Source organism: Limanda limanda, chromosome 7 (assembly GCF_963576545.1).
Source record: "Limanda limanda chromosome 7, fLimLim1.1, whole genome shotgun sequence".
Taxonomy (NCBI): domain Eukaryota; kingdom Metazoa; phylum Chordata; class Actinopteri; order Pleuronectiformes; family Pleuronectidae; genus Limanda; species Limanda limanda.
Genome location: NC_083642.1, coordinates 1,790,272 through 1,803,903, shown reverse-complemented (window position 1 = coordinate 1,803,903; position 13,632 = coordinate 1,790,272). Strand labels below are relative to the sequence as shown.

Below are 13,632 nucleotides of genomic sequence, written 5' to 3'. Positions count from 1 at the left end.
AACTCACCAGCACCTTCCCAGTGGCAGTTCCTGTATCTGCTGACAAACAGGGACACAGATGTATCAAAAAAGAGTGATTGGCCTTCAAAATAAAATAAAAATGACATTTTCTTGTGTTTGAAATAAGACAGTGCTTCTAAAGAATATATTTTGTGTGTTTTGTGCAAGTTTGTACCACTTCTTTCGCCACATCTATCCATTAGTCAGTTGCTATATAAAATATGTATCTATTTTTTTTATAATGCTATGTTTTTCAACTATTTATCAATTACTCCTATCTATTTATTTTAAACATTTATCTGTTACTTTTACATTTCTCCTAGCTCTCTTTTTCTTCTGTTTATCCAAACCTACCTACATACCACATATCTATATCAACGATTTATTCATTAACATTAGTTTATTTAATAATTTATTTTGTGTTCATTGATCATTATAGCTATTTACATGTTGGCTTTACTTATAATTTAACCATTTAAACATGACTGTATGAATATTATAAACTAATATATATACAAATTAGCTGCATATTAGTCATCAGAGCACTTGTTTTTAATTTAAAAATCAGTGTGAACTCACTTTTTTTTTGACAAGGGAGTTAATGTCTCCATGTTCAAATTTAACTCAATCATAAAATTATTAAAGGTTGAGGTGGACATTGGAAAGTATAATTAAAAAGTGTCTCTGTCTCCTCAACAGATATAAATTACAGTAAGCAGTCGCTTGTAATGAAATGCTTGGGTCACATGCTCTCTTATAGCAATGCTCAGAATATTACATCCATACAAAAAAAATATAGATAAAATAAGATAAAATAGAATATAAAAATCTAAAATGGAAATAAAATATACATATCTATATATATATATATATACACCTAAAGAAAAACAATAGTGAAAGTGTGTGCAAAAGTGCAAATAGGGCTTCATTTTAACAAGTGGACAATAAATGTAAATCAGGCAGAGTGATTATTATGACACCATGTAGCTTTGAATTGAATAAATGAATGAATGATGTTTATGCCAAAACATTAATTATGAACTCATTAATATGGCGTCTGTCTTTATGATACAATGGTGGGGGTCAAAAAGAAAAGTGGAAACAAACTGGGGCAGAGGGTTGTGATGTAAAAACATGTAAAATGTAAAATATGGACATTTTATTAATTTTTATTTAAAAATTTAAACTTTCCCACAGAGCCCTTTATATTTCGAATTTCCCGACTCAGTCACGTGGTACGGCCGGCTCGCTTTGAACGGCTTTGAACGGCTTTGAACGTCACCACCTACGTCATCAACAAAGGACACTTCTTCCTGGATTAACGCGACACTCGCTGCGACGCCTCCTCGACCCGGAAGAAACACGTCACTCACTACAGCCCGGACTACCACAGGTCCGTGTTCCAGGTTCGATTCCCCCGGTACCTCACCACCGCAGGTCCGTGTTCCAGGTTCGATTCCCCCGGTACCTCACCACCGCAGGTCCGTGTTCCAGGTTCGATTCCCCCGGTACCTCACCACCGCAGGTCCGTGTTCCAGGTTCGATTCCCCCGGTACCTCACCACCGCAGGTCCGTGTTCCAGGTTCGATTCCCCCGGTACCTCACCACCGCAGGTCCGTGTTCTTATTTTTTATTATTTCACGTCACAACTTTTAATATATTTCGTTAGCTTCTCGTTAGCCTATTTAGCTACTGAGCTTAACTATCATGATCCAGGTGATGTATTTATATCAATGAAGCGTCGTCATGACCCCCAGGGTTTAATGATGACGACACATTCATAAGTTATTAAAGTAAATGGTTTATAGTTTAATAAAAAGTGTTGTCAGCTAAATGAATCTCACTTAAAATCCTGTCAAATTCAAATCAATAACATTTATCAGAATCAGAAGTATTTTATTGCCAAGTACGTTTACACATACAAGGAATTTGCTGGTTAATGGTGCAAACAATGAACATAGAAACATAAAAACGCAATAAATACAACATACATAGCAGAGCAATAAAAAAATAGGAAACCAGTATATATATTTACTCACTGTTTACTTCTTATTTACTCACTTTTTACCAATATTTATACAAAGTAACATTTATTTTGACATAAACATTTCTGAATAAAAATATATAAAAGATAAAAGATATAAAAAGTGAAGTAGAAAGTGAAATGCAAAACAGTGAACAGTGTCAGATTGCAATATGCAATGTAATGCAGTATAATAGCAAACTATTTCAAACATTTAACTATCATTTTCTTTTGTATTTCCACCAATTACAGTTGAATATTTGAATGTTTACTTTTATAACAATGTGTCCTTTGATCTATTTATTCTAAATATGTCTGTTTATAACAGTTAACATGACTCCTAGCTTCTCGTTAGCCTATTTAGCTACTTAGCTTAACTATCATAACCCAGGTGATGGATTTATATGAATGAAGCGTCGTCATAACCCCCATGGTTTTATGATGACGACACATTCATAAGTTATTAAAGTAAATGGTTAGTAGTTCAATAAAAAGTGTTGTCAGCTAATTTAATCTCACTTAAAATCCTGTCAAATTCAAATCAATAACATTTATCAGAATCAGAAGTATTGTATTTATTGTTTTAGGAATTTGCTCTGGTTATTGGTGCAAACAATGAACATAGAAACATAAAAACGCAATAAATACAACATACATAGGAGAGCAATAAAAAAATAGGAAACCAGTATATATATTTACTCACTGTTTACTTCTTATTTACTCACTTTTTAACCAATATTTATACAAAGTAACATTTATTTTGACATAAACATTTCTGAATAAAAATATATAAAAGATATAAAAAGTGAAGTAAAAAGTGAAATGCTAAATGCAAAACAGTGAACAGTGTCAGATTGCAATATGCAATGTAATACAGTATAATAGCAAACTATTTCAAACATTTAACTATCATTTTCTTTTGTATTTCCACCAATTACCAGTTGAATATTTGAATGTTTACTTTTATAACAATGTGTCCTTTGATCTATTTATTCTAAATATGTCTGTTTATAACAGTTAACATGACTCCTAGCTTCTCGTTAGCCTATTTAGCTACTTAGCTTAACTATCATGATCCAGGTGATGTATTTATATGAATGAAGCGTCGTCATGACCCCCAGGGTTTAATGATGACGACACATTCATAAGTTATTAAAGTAAATGGTTAGTAGTTCAATAAAAAGTGTTGCCATCTAAATGAATCTCACTTAAAATCCTGTCAAATTCAAATCAATAACATTTATCAGAATCAGAACATAGAAACATAAAAACGCAATAAATACAACATACATAGGAGAGCAATACAAAATAGGAAACCAGTATATATTTACTCACTGTTTACTTCTTATTTACTCACTTTTTACCAATATTTATACAAAGTAACATTTATTTTGACATAAACATTTCTGAATAAAAATATATAAAAGATATAAAAAGTGAAGTAAAAAGTGAAATGCTAAATGCAAAACAGTGACCAGTGTCAGATTGCAATATGCAATGTAATGCAGTATAATAGCAAACTATTTCAAACATTTAACTATCATTAGGGCCCGAGCACTGACTTCAAAGGTCAGGTGAGACCCTATTGAAATTGTAAGGATTATTATTATTATTATTATTATTATTATTATTCAGGCAAATGAATTGGCTTTTTGAGGGCTTTAACAGGCTCAACTTGTTACCAAAATTTGCAGAAAGTTAGAAAGTGGTGAAAATTTACTTTTCTTTTGTATTTCCACCAATTACCAGTTGAGTATTTGAATGTTTACTTGTATAACAATGTGTCCTTTGATCTATTTATTCTAAATATGTCTGTTTATAACAGTTTACATGACTCCTAGCTGCCTTTCTCTTATTAGCTACACCTTAAACATAACTCCATCGCTCTATCGCACGCTGCCCCTGGACGATCAGATGTCGTCCCCGGCAGAGACCCCCCCGATGAGCCCGTTCTCCGGGCCCGACTTGTTCCAGAAGCTGGAGAACGATGCTCGCACGCGGGAGCTGTTCTCCGACCCGAGCTACAGAGAACTGCTGGAGCTGCTCAGGAACAAGCCGTCGGAGCTCGGGTCCAAGCTGCAGGATCCCAGAGTGATGACCACGCTGTCCGTGCTGCTGGGACTCAACCTCGCTGAGATGGAGGAAGAAGATGAGGCCACCCCACCTCCTCCTCCGCCCGAACCCAAAGAGGAAGACCTTCAAGGAAACAAGAGAAAGGCCTTGACGGAAAAGGAACTTGGGAATGCTGCGTATAAGAATAAGGACTTTGAAGTGGCGCTGAAACACTATGAGAAAGCAATCAAACACGACCCGTTCAACATGATGTACATCTCGAATCAAGCAGCCGTCTACTTTGAGAAGAAGGATTTTGAGAAGTGCCGAGAGCTGTGTGAGAAGGCCATCGATGTCGGCCGGGAGAACCGAGAAGACTACCGACAAATCGCAAAGGCCCTGGCCCGGATCGGAAACTCCTACTTCAAGCAGGGAAAATACAAAGAAGCGGTTCAGTATTTCAACAAGAGTCTGACGGAGCATCGGACTCCTGAGGTCTTGAAGAAGTGCAAGCAGGCAGAGAAGATCGCGAAGGAGCAGGAGAAGGTCGCCTACATCAACCCAGATCTGGCCCTGGAGGAGAAGAACAAGGGAAACGAAGCCTTCCTGAAAGGTGACTGTCCCTTAGCCATGAAACATTACTCTGAGGCCATCAAGAGGAACCCGAATGACGCCAAGCTCTTCAGTAACAGAGCCGCCTGCTTCTCAAAGCTGCTGGAGTTTCCACTGGCCCTCAAGGATTGTGAAGACTGCATCAGACTCGAGCCCGCCTTCATAAAAGGCTACACCCGTAAAGGAGGAGCTTTGGAAGCCATGAAAGATTATTCCAAAGCTATGGATGCTTATCAGAAGGCCATGGAGCTGGACCCTTCCTCAAAGGAAGCCACCGAAGGCCTGCAGCGCTGCCTGGTCCGTCGGACCTCCAGGGACGACAGCCCCGAGGACGTGAAGCAGAGGGCCATGTCCGACCCCGAGGTGCAGCAGATCATGTCCGACCCGGCCATGCGCATGATCCTCGAGCAAATCCAGACGGACCCCCAGGCGCTCAGCGAGCACTTGAAGAACCCAGTCATCGCTCAGAAGATTCTGAAACTCATTGATATTGGACTGATAGCCATTCGTTGATGAGATGCTCCAGCTGGTGAAGAAACTCCCAGGGGCTGAAGTGGAGCAACATGCAAAACCCTCTGAAATATGATATATGACTTCCTATTGTCTTGCCTTCAAATTCAAAATTAGAATGTTCTTAATCTCCCTGAGGATAAGTGTTTATGTCTCAATGCACTAGTGTTTAAAGGGGAAATCCACCCGAAAGCAGTTCACACATTCCTGTCATATGAAACTGTTGTGAAGGGAATAAAAGATTTTTTATTTTTTAATAATTGTTTCTAGACTTTTATTCTTATCAGTTGATCACAAAATTGAAATTGTCAACACTTTTATATTGTTATCTTTCAGGCGGCCTTCTGTCTGCTTTATATTTGTGTCCAGGTCATATCAGGAAAGTGATTCTGTGATTGATGAGCAAAACTAAACATGAAACTAGAAGGTGGTTTTACAAAATAGGGAAAAATTGCCTGGCCTGAATATTTCCAAATCTGAATAATGTGATAGTTGAAGGGTGGATTGCACTTGTTGGTTAAATAGTCAAATAGAAAGACACTCGGTAGAGCACATACCTTTGCAAAGGACCAAGAGTCCCGTCTATTTCAATCAAGCTGCACCAAATCTAACACACTCCCATCAGTCCTCTATATGCTGGATTTTCTTCATCAAAATCCATGAGTTATTCCCTTGGAAATAATTAAAAACACTCCACCTGGCAGGTAGAAGTCCTTACAAAAAGGTTTTTAACTTTGTTTACCCTTTTTGTTTAAAACTTTAACCTTTTTCACAGGATTAAAAATGAATTCCATTTGTTTTTATGTCCTAATAAAGTCAATCTTATCACACACACATACACAGTTTGTTTTCTGTGTGTACCCTTTGTAACTTTGTACATCCTGGTTTTCCTGGATGTGTAACCGTTGCATTGAGTCTAGTTGTTTTCCTTTTATGTAAATTTGGAACAGGAACACAGATGCAGGCTGTCAGTTTTCCATCACTTAGTCTTTGTCCTCTACTGAGTTTGCCGTCTTTTCCTGGAGTTTGTTTAACATATTTCTTTTTGAATTCCACAGACGATCATGGCCGTTTGGAGGATACTGTGGTGCAGGAACATCATGGCTGCATCTCTGCTGCTCTGCGTTCTTCTCCACGCCATGGACGTGCACGCTCGACCAGCCAACATGTCGGCCCTGAGAGAAAAGTCTGCGTCCAACAAGGACGAGAACGAGATCCTTCCCCCGGACCACCTGAACGGGGTGAAGCTGGAGCTGGACGGCCACATCAACAAGGACTTCCATCAGGAGGTGTTCCTGGGGAAAGACCTGGAGGAGTTCGACGAGGACTCCGAGCCGAGGAGGAACAGGAAGAAGCTGATTGAGATCTTCACCAAGTAAGACCTGTTTGTTACTCACTGAATCTCTGTCGTGGGTTTACACTGCTCGGGTCTGCTGGTCACGATCTTCAGGAATCACCAGCAGGAAGTCAGGATTGAAAATTCTCATCCTTTAGTCTGTAATTACTTTTCTGTTGTTAGAAGCTGAAGAATTCCCAGCGAATAGTAATGACAGTGCTAATGTTCAATAACTGGAGCTATATTTCACTAACTTCTCTTTTCCCGTCTACAGAGTTGATTTCAACTTGGATAAAAGTGTCAGCGCCAAGGAGATGCAGCGCTGGATCATGGAGAAGACGGCGGAGCACTTCCAGGAGGCCACCAAGGAGAACAAGAACCATTTCCATGCTGTCGACCCGGACGGAGACGGTAAGAGAACATGAACAAACACAAAGTCGCACAAAGTCACACAGAGACACACCCACTTCTGTCTCAAAAGCCTCAGTTCTCTTGTTTTCAAATCGTGGATTCGTGCCTCTTCCGCAGGTCGCGTGACGTGGGATGAATACAGAATCAAATTTCTGGCCAGCAAAGGATTCAATGAAAAAGATATTGCTGAGAAGATAAAGAATAATGAAGATTTGAAACTGGATGAGGAAAGTAAGTATGAAACATTTTTGGAATAGGGCGTGGTAAGATTGACCAAGGATACCTCTCACCTGGTGTATCATTCAAAGTATTAAAGTAAACATTACTTCTAAGCAGTTACATGAACATATTTATTATTTAACATGAAGAACTAGTTCCAACACGTTCTTTGTTTAACGCAGAGACGTCACATCAACAAAACCAACAGAGGAAACTGTTTGCACTCGTCTTCAGTTTATTAACATTAGATTAAAAATCAAATCAACAGTCAGCCAGTGTTAATTAGACAACACCCAATGTAAACACACAAAATCAACACAGTGCGTTTACAAAGGGCGAAGGAAGTTCCTCGTGGCTCTGGTGGATGCATCATGTGCTCCTCAGTGTTAATAGTAAGTAGGAAGAAGCACACTGACTTAAGAGAAAATAGTACCAACAGTTAATATTAAAATAACATATTTTAAACTAAGTCCAACCCACGGTGTTTTAGATAGATAGATAGATAGATAGATAGATAGATAGATAGATAGATAGATAGATAGATAGATAGATAGATAGATAGATAGATAGATAGATAGATAGATAGATAGATAGATAGAGTACTTTATTCATCCCCGAAGGGAAATTAAGTTGTCAAAAAAACAGAAGCACAAGATAAAAATACAATAAAATAGGTAGATAAGGTGCAGTGTCAAGATGATGGTAATAGTACTGATGATATGATGGTAATGGTATTGTTAGACAGTATATAAGAATAGTACAGTATATATAGTATATAATATAACATAATATATATTTATATATATTATGTTATATTATATACTATATATATATAATATATATAGTATATAATATAACATAATATATATTTATATATGATAGTAATTATACCAATATAAAAGCAGTATATGGTAATAATGGCAGCAACAGTATATATAATAATAATAGTAATGGTGATATAATAATAGTAATTATAACATGTACACATAAATAAATATGTGTATATAGACTTATGTAAACAAGAATATACAGAGAGTATGATATGATATATAGTAGAAGTATGAATATGAATATAAGTATTTGACTATACAATAGGTAATATAATATACTATGAGTCTAAGAATATGTAGACAGAGTGTGCAAAAGACAATATTACTGTATAACATGATATATAATATCAATATGGTTTATATGAACACATATCACATATGATGTGAAGTAAGTGTATATGGAGCGGAGTGTTGTACAGGTCCACAGAGCAGGAGACAGGTTTAGTGCAGTTCTGTGATGGTGGCTCTGACAGAGGGGGAGGAGTTGAACAGTCTTATTGCAGTTGGGAGGAACGACTTCCTGTATCGTTCCTTCGAGCAGCGGGGGGGTTAAATGAGTCTGTGGCTGAAGCTGCTCCTTAGCTGGTCCAGTGTTTTGTGGAGGGGGTGAGAGGGATGGATAGCCATAGATGCCTGTAGCTGCTGAATCTGTGAATATGATCTGCAGACAGTTTAACATCTGACTGAACTCTTGTCATTTTGCTCCCTGCAGCTCAGGAGGTTCTGGAGAGCCTGAAGGATCGCTGGTTCCAGGCCGACAGCCCCCCCGCCGACCAGCTGCTGAACGAGCAGGAGTTCCTGTCCTTCCTCCACCCGGAGCACAGCAGAGGAATGCTGCAGTACATGGTGAAGGAGATCGTCCGGGACCTAGGTGCAGTTTACCTCCTAACATCTGAATCATGAGCGTTGTTGTTTTAAACTCGGGGCAGAAGGAAACATCTGTCTCTGTCGTCGTTAAATGTTCAATTGTCCAGTTGTTTACTTTGTTGGTTTGTCGAGCAGATAGTGTTTCCTGTCAAAAAGCTGATTCAGCCATAGTTTGAGCTCTGGAGAGTTTTACAGTCTCTCAGCTCAGAGTTTTGGTTTTTATGACTGATCGCAGCGAGAGTGAACTGAAACCGTAAAGTTCTAAAGCCTTAAAACCAAAATACTGAGTTTAAAAGATGATAAAACTTTCTGCCGAGTGGAATCTGAGGCTTATTTTGTTCCAAACAAACCTCCTCACATAACATGAAGTCATTTCAAACATTCTACTTTGCTCAGAGAAAGTTCTGTTCTTCACTTCCAGAGGTGATCCGACTTTTGTTTTGTTAGCGTATGTAAATATTACTTCAGCGGCTCTGTTGAACTTGGATTCTTAAACAAATATAGAACAGGCGCGGAGGATATGAACTGGGTCATGTAAATGTTTCCTCCTTTTCACCGACGGTGCTTTGCTTTGCAGACCAGGACGGTGATAAGAAGCTGACCCTGTCGGAGTTCATCTCTCTGCCCGTGGGCACCGTGGAGAACCAGCAGGCCCAGGACATCGACGACGACTGGGTCCGAGAGAGGAAGAAGGAGTTCGAGGACGTCATCGACTCGAACCACGATGGCATCGTCACCATGGCTGAACTGGAGGTGAGTGGTTAAGATGGGAAGTCTTTCTAGACGGGAAATTTAGCTCACAGGTTCCTCTATTCACTAAACCAGCGGATCTGAATTTCAAACACGTTTCTACATAATTTGGCAAGTTAATCAGGGAATTCTTCATTTTCCTGACACATGTATGTAGCATGCAAATAGAAACATGTTGGTGTAGAAAAGGTTTGTTCATTAATGCACAGTTTGGCTTAAACAGGAGGAAGCAATGTTTACACCTCGTCAATATGCGTATGGAGAAGATGATCCGATTAGTGTTTCCTTCTGTATAGATTTACATGTAGTTTTTTGTAAAATTATCATTGGGATTATTATCTACTATTTCAGCAGGATTACTCCAAAACTACCCAAACAATTCCAGTAATATCTGTGGAGGGGTGGGGCTTAATAATGCAACGAAGAACAAATATTTAGAGTAGAACAGAAAACTAGACCTGTGAGGTTCTGTTGTCATGGAGATCTTGATCAGAATCAGAAAGGATTTATTGCCAAGTAGGTTTACACCTACCTGGAATTTTCTTTGGTAAAAAGGTGCATACATTTAACATAAAGCATAAAAACACAATAAGTACTTCACATAAGAAAGAAATAACTGTATGTAAAACAAATATATATACAAGACATAAAAGTTAAATGAAGAGTAAAATGCAAAACAGATATATATACAAGATATAAAAAGTTAAATAAAAAGTAAAATGCAAAGCAGGAGAGAAATGGGGATGTGCAATATGCAATAAACTGTTATGTTATGTGTGATAATGTAATTGAGACGTGGGTGCGGGATAAGAGGGAAGGGAAGAAGCTGGTCTTGTGGCGGGCGGTTTCAGTCCTGATGGCCCGCAGCCTAGATGGAATATGAAGGAGTTTAAATGTGAGATTGTGTTGAACCTTCGTCCCCCCTGACGTCCGTCCTCTGGCCCCTCCCCCTGTGTGTTTGTTCAGGAGTACATGGACCCGATGAACGAGCACAACGCTCTGAACGAGGCCAAGCAGATGATCGCCGTCGCAGATGAGAATCAGAATCATAACTTGGAGCTGGACGAGATCCTCAAGTACAGCGAGTACTTCACGGGCAGCAAGCTCATGGATTACGCCCGAAATGTTCACGAGGAATTCTGAGGACCCGTCCGTCCTCCGCCTGCTCGGCGAGGCCGGGCGGCGTCCTCCATCTGCTTCAGGGACAGGCCAGTGACAGGGGCAACCTCACCATAGGATGTTGTAGTGTGCAATTGTGTGTTTAACGCCGAGCCTCCACGGCCTCTTTCACTGCTGACTCCAGTTAGTTCTTCACCCGGCGCTGTCGGCCAATCAGCAGCGAGGACACGGTCGTCCTGCTGTGAGCCGCACGGCAGCAACTCCAAATCAATTTGTGTTTTAGGGTCAAATGTGTGTATATGAGGGATATTAGATTTTCTTCTCCGTGGTGCAGTGGTGAGAGAGTCAGTTCAGCCGGGCGAGTTGTGTGTGTGTGTGTGTGTGTGTGTGAGAGATGCAGGATCTGTTGTTTGTTCGCTGGCGTGTCTGTAAACATTGTAAATATTCATGGTCACCTACCAATGCAAAAGGTTGGAAGAAGTAAATATGAAGCAGCTGAGAGGAACAACCCTGCTAGAGAAACCATATAATTATACAGAGTTTATTTCTCTCACACAGACTTTACACTGTCACTTATTCAAGAGGGGGGGGGGGGGGGGGTCTCAGCAGCAGTGATGCACAATTTAACCGAGGTCCATAAAATCCGTCCTTTTTTCATATATATATAAAAAAAAGAGAGTTGTGTAGAAATATAAAAAAATCATTAATTGGCTTAAATTAATGAAATTTAAGATGTGGAGAATAGATTAATATATAAGAGCAAAGTGTCTTTTTCATGGAGGATGTTCTGCTAGATAAAGATGGCCGACACTTGTACAAAAGTGAAGTATGAAGTATATGGTTGCCGCCTAAACTGACTTTTTTGGAGAATAATTTATCCAACGTGTATTAGGACTTGTTAATTTGGTCCGTTTCTGGCGGGTGTGTGTCCTGACCTCATGACCTATACTGCAGCCAGCCAGCAGGGGGCGAGCAAAACATTTCGTCTTCACTTTTCAAGAGTAGAATTCATTTTTTTGTTTTTAGAGTTTGAGCGTTTGGACCGATGGAAGGAAAAGCTTGTGGCACCAATAAGACTCATGTGGTCTCCAAAATGGAAACTGTTGTTTACATGGTTCCATGTGTGTGTGTTTGTTTGTGTGTGTGTGTGTGTGTTTGTGTGTCAGGTCAGAATGTTTCCTGTGGTAAAAGCCTGTTTTGTTTTTATTGCTTCAAACAATCTGACTTATGAACGTGTGAGTGAAGTTAAAACCATATCTTTGTAAACTGGATCATCTGTATGTTTGAGCAGTGGAAGCTGAACTCTGTCTTTGTGCACTTTGTCAGATTTTAAAGTTTCCTCTCCATCATATTTTCCATTTTGAAGGCTCTGGATTTATATCTCCACTTGTACCATGTTTCTAAACGCATGCACAAACCGTGGAATCACATTCCTCCGCCTCCTGTGGACCTGTGGAAGATTCGGATCCGGCCACAGTCTCGTCTTTTCCTCGTCCTCGGTCCTGTTGGGATTGTAAAATACGATTTCAGATAACAGAATGTTAACACAGCTTTATAAAATGTATCGCAAACTGGTAAACAATAAATATTTCTTATCAAGTGAAGAGCGGCTGGTTACTTGTGTTCAGGGATTGTTAACTCCGCCCCTGTTGGTTTATTTAATTGTCTGTTCAGCTGGATTATGAAAAAACTATTGAAGAAAACATTTCATTTTACAACTTCGAAAAAATTCTGTCTATTATTACCTGATTAGCGTATAAACCACACCTCACTCATGCTGTAATATCCAACACCGGATTAAAATGATAGGAAAATACATTTGTAGACGTTAGCATACCAGACATTTTTCACAGTTTATTAATTGGTAATAAAATAATGAAAAATCATGGAGTCTTCTGTGTTTTGAGCAGATTTTATTGCGTACATACGGGTTAAGGTTGATCGTGGGTTCTATGTCACGTAGCACTTCACAACACATTTGTAAGAACGACTTCTCATTCTAGTTGAGAAGCAGCAACGTACTGAACATTGATGAATCAGGAGGATTTCATTATTCACAATTCAAATGCAAGTACAGTTGTCATCTAAATGGCTTTAACTCTCACGTGACGAGTATCAATGATTTGTATGTGCACGCTTCACTTCACAACCATCACGTCACAAGACAACACTGAATGCTACGTCATGTCAGACTCATGCATCCGACTCAACCTGTGCAGCGTTCAACACAACAACCACGTGAATGTGATGAAGTCAACGACCAGTGATGAAACAGAACTAACATGGAACACAGACACGTCGTTACACCGAAACAATACAGAGATCACCTCCTCGATATTTACAAATGAAGAACAGATAACACAAACACACACACACGGTACATTCATAAAGAAAACACACAACATATTCATCTAACTCATCACAAAGTGCTGACATATTTAACTTTAAAAGAACTAAAGAAATTGGCCTCGATATTTAAGGCGATTGTGTAAATGCAACTTTTAAACAATTATTACATGATTAACAATAATAATAATAATAATAATAATAGAGCAGCATAATAGTTAGTCAAGTTCCAGTTTTCGTCAACATTAAAATTCCATCTTGTGTTTTACGTGTTCAGGATCAACACAAAGTGCAGTCGAGAAGTTTGATCACATTAATTTACTGTGTGTTAAAGTGGCAACGAGCTCAATAAACGCTCAAAGTTAAATCAAACCTCGTCCTCGATGTTTCAAACTGAATGTGCTGAAACTGAATTGAAACACTTCCAGACACGACTGTTAATGTTCCGTGATTCAACGCAACACAAACTCCAAAGTACGAATAAATTAAAAACGATTGCAATTGAAATAAAACGGAGAAGACCAACACTGGGCTGTAAAGGAAAAGTCCCGTCACAG

General features: G+C 39.0%; 2 protein-coding genes across 2 annotated transcripts; both read left to right on the top strand.

Annotated features, from left to right (window-relative positions):
* Positions 1-1,332: 1,332 nt before the first annotated feature.
* On the top strand, positions 1,333-11,316 carry sdf4 (stromal cell derived factor 4). Its single transcript, XM_061074154.1, has 7 exons — positions 1,333-1,613; positions 6,256-6,572; positions 6,808-6,944; positions 7,062-7,175; positions 8,706-8,864; positions 9,438-9,613; positions 10,577-11,316. Exons 2-7 carry the CDS (start codon positions 6,262-6,264, stop codon positions 10,751-10,753), a joined length of 1,074 nt encoding a protein of 357 aa, XP_060930137.1. The 5' UTR covers positions 1,333-1,613; positions 6,256-6,261; the 3' UTR covers positions 10,754-11,316.
* LOC133004586 (stress-induced-phosphoprotein 1-like) lies at positions 3,938-5,261 on the top strand. The gene has a single exon (XM_061074055.1). The coding sequence runs from the start codon at positions 3,938-3,940 to the stop codon at positions 5,198-5,200; it is 1,263 nt and encodes a 420-aa protein (XP_060930038.1). The 3' UTR covers positions 5,201-5,261.
* Positions 11,317-13,632: the final 2,316 nt, after the last annotated feature.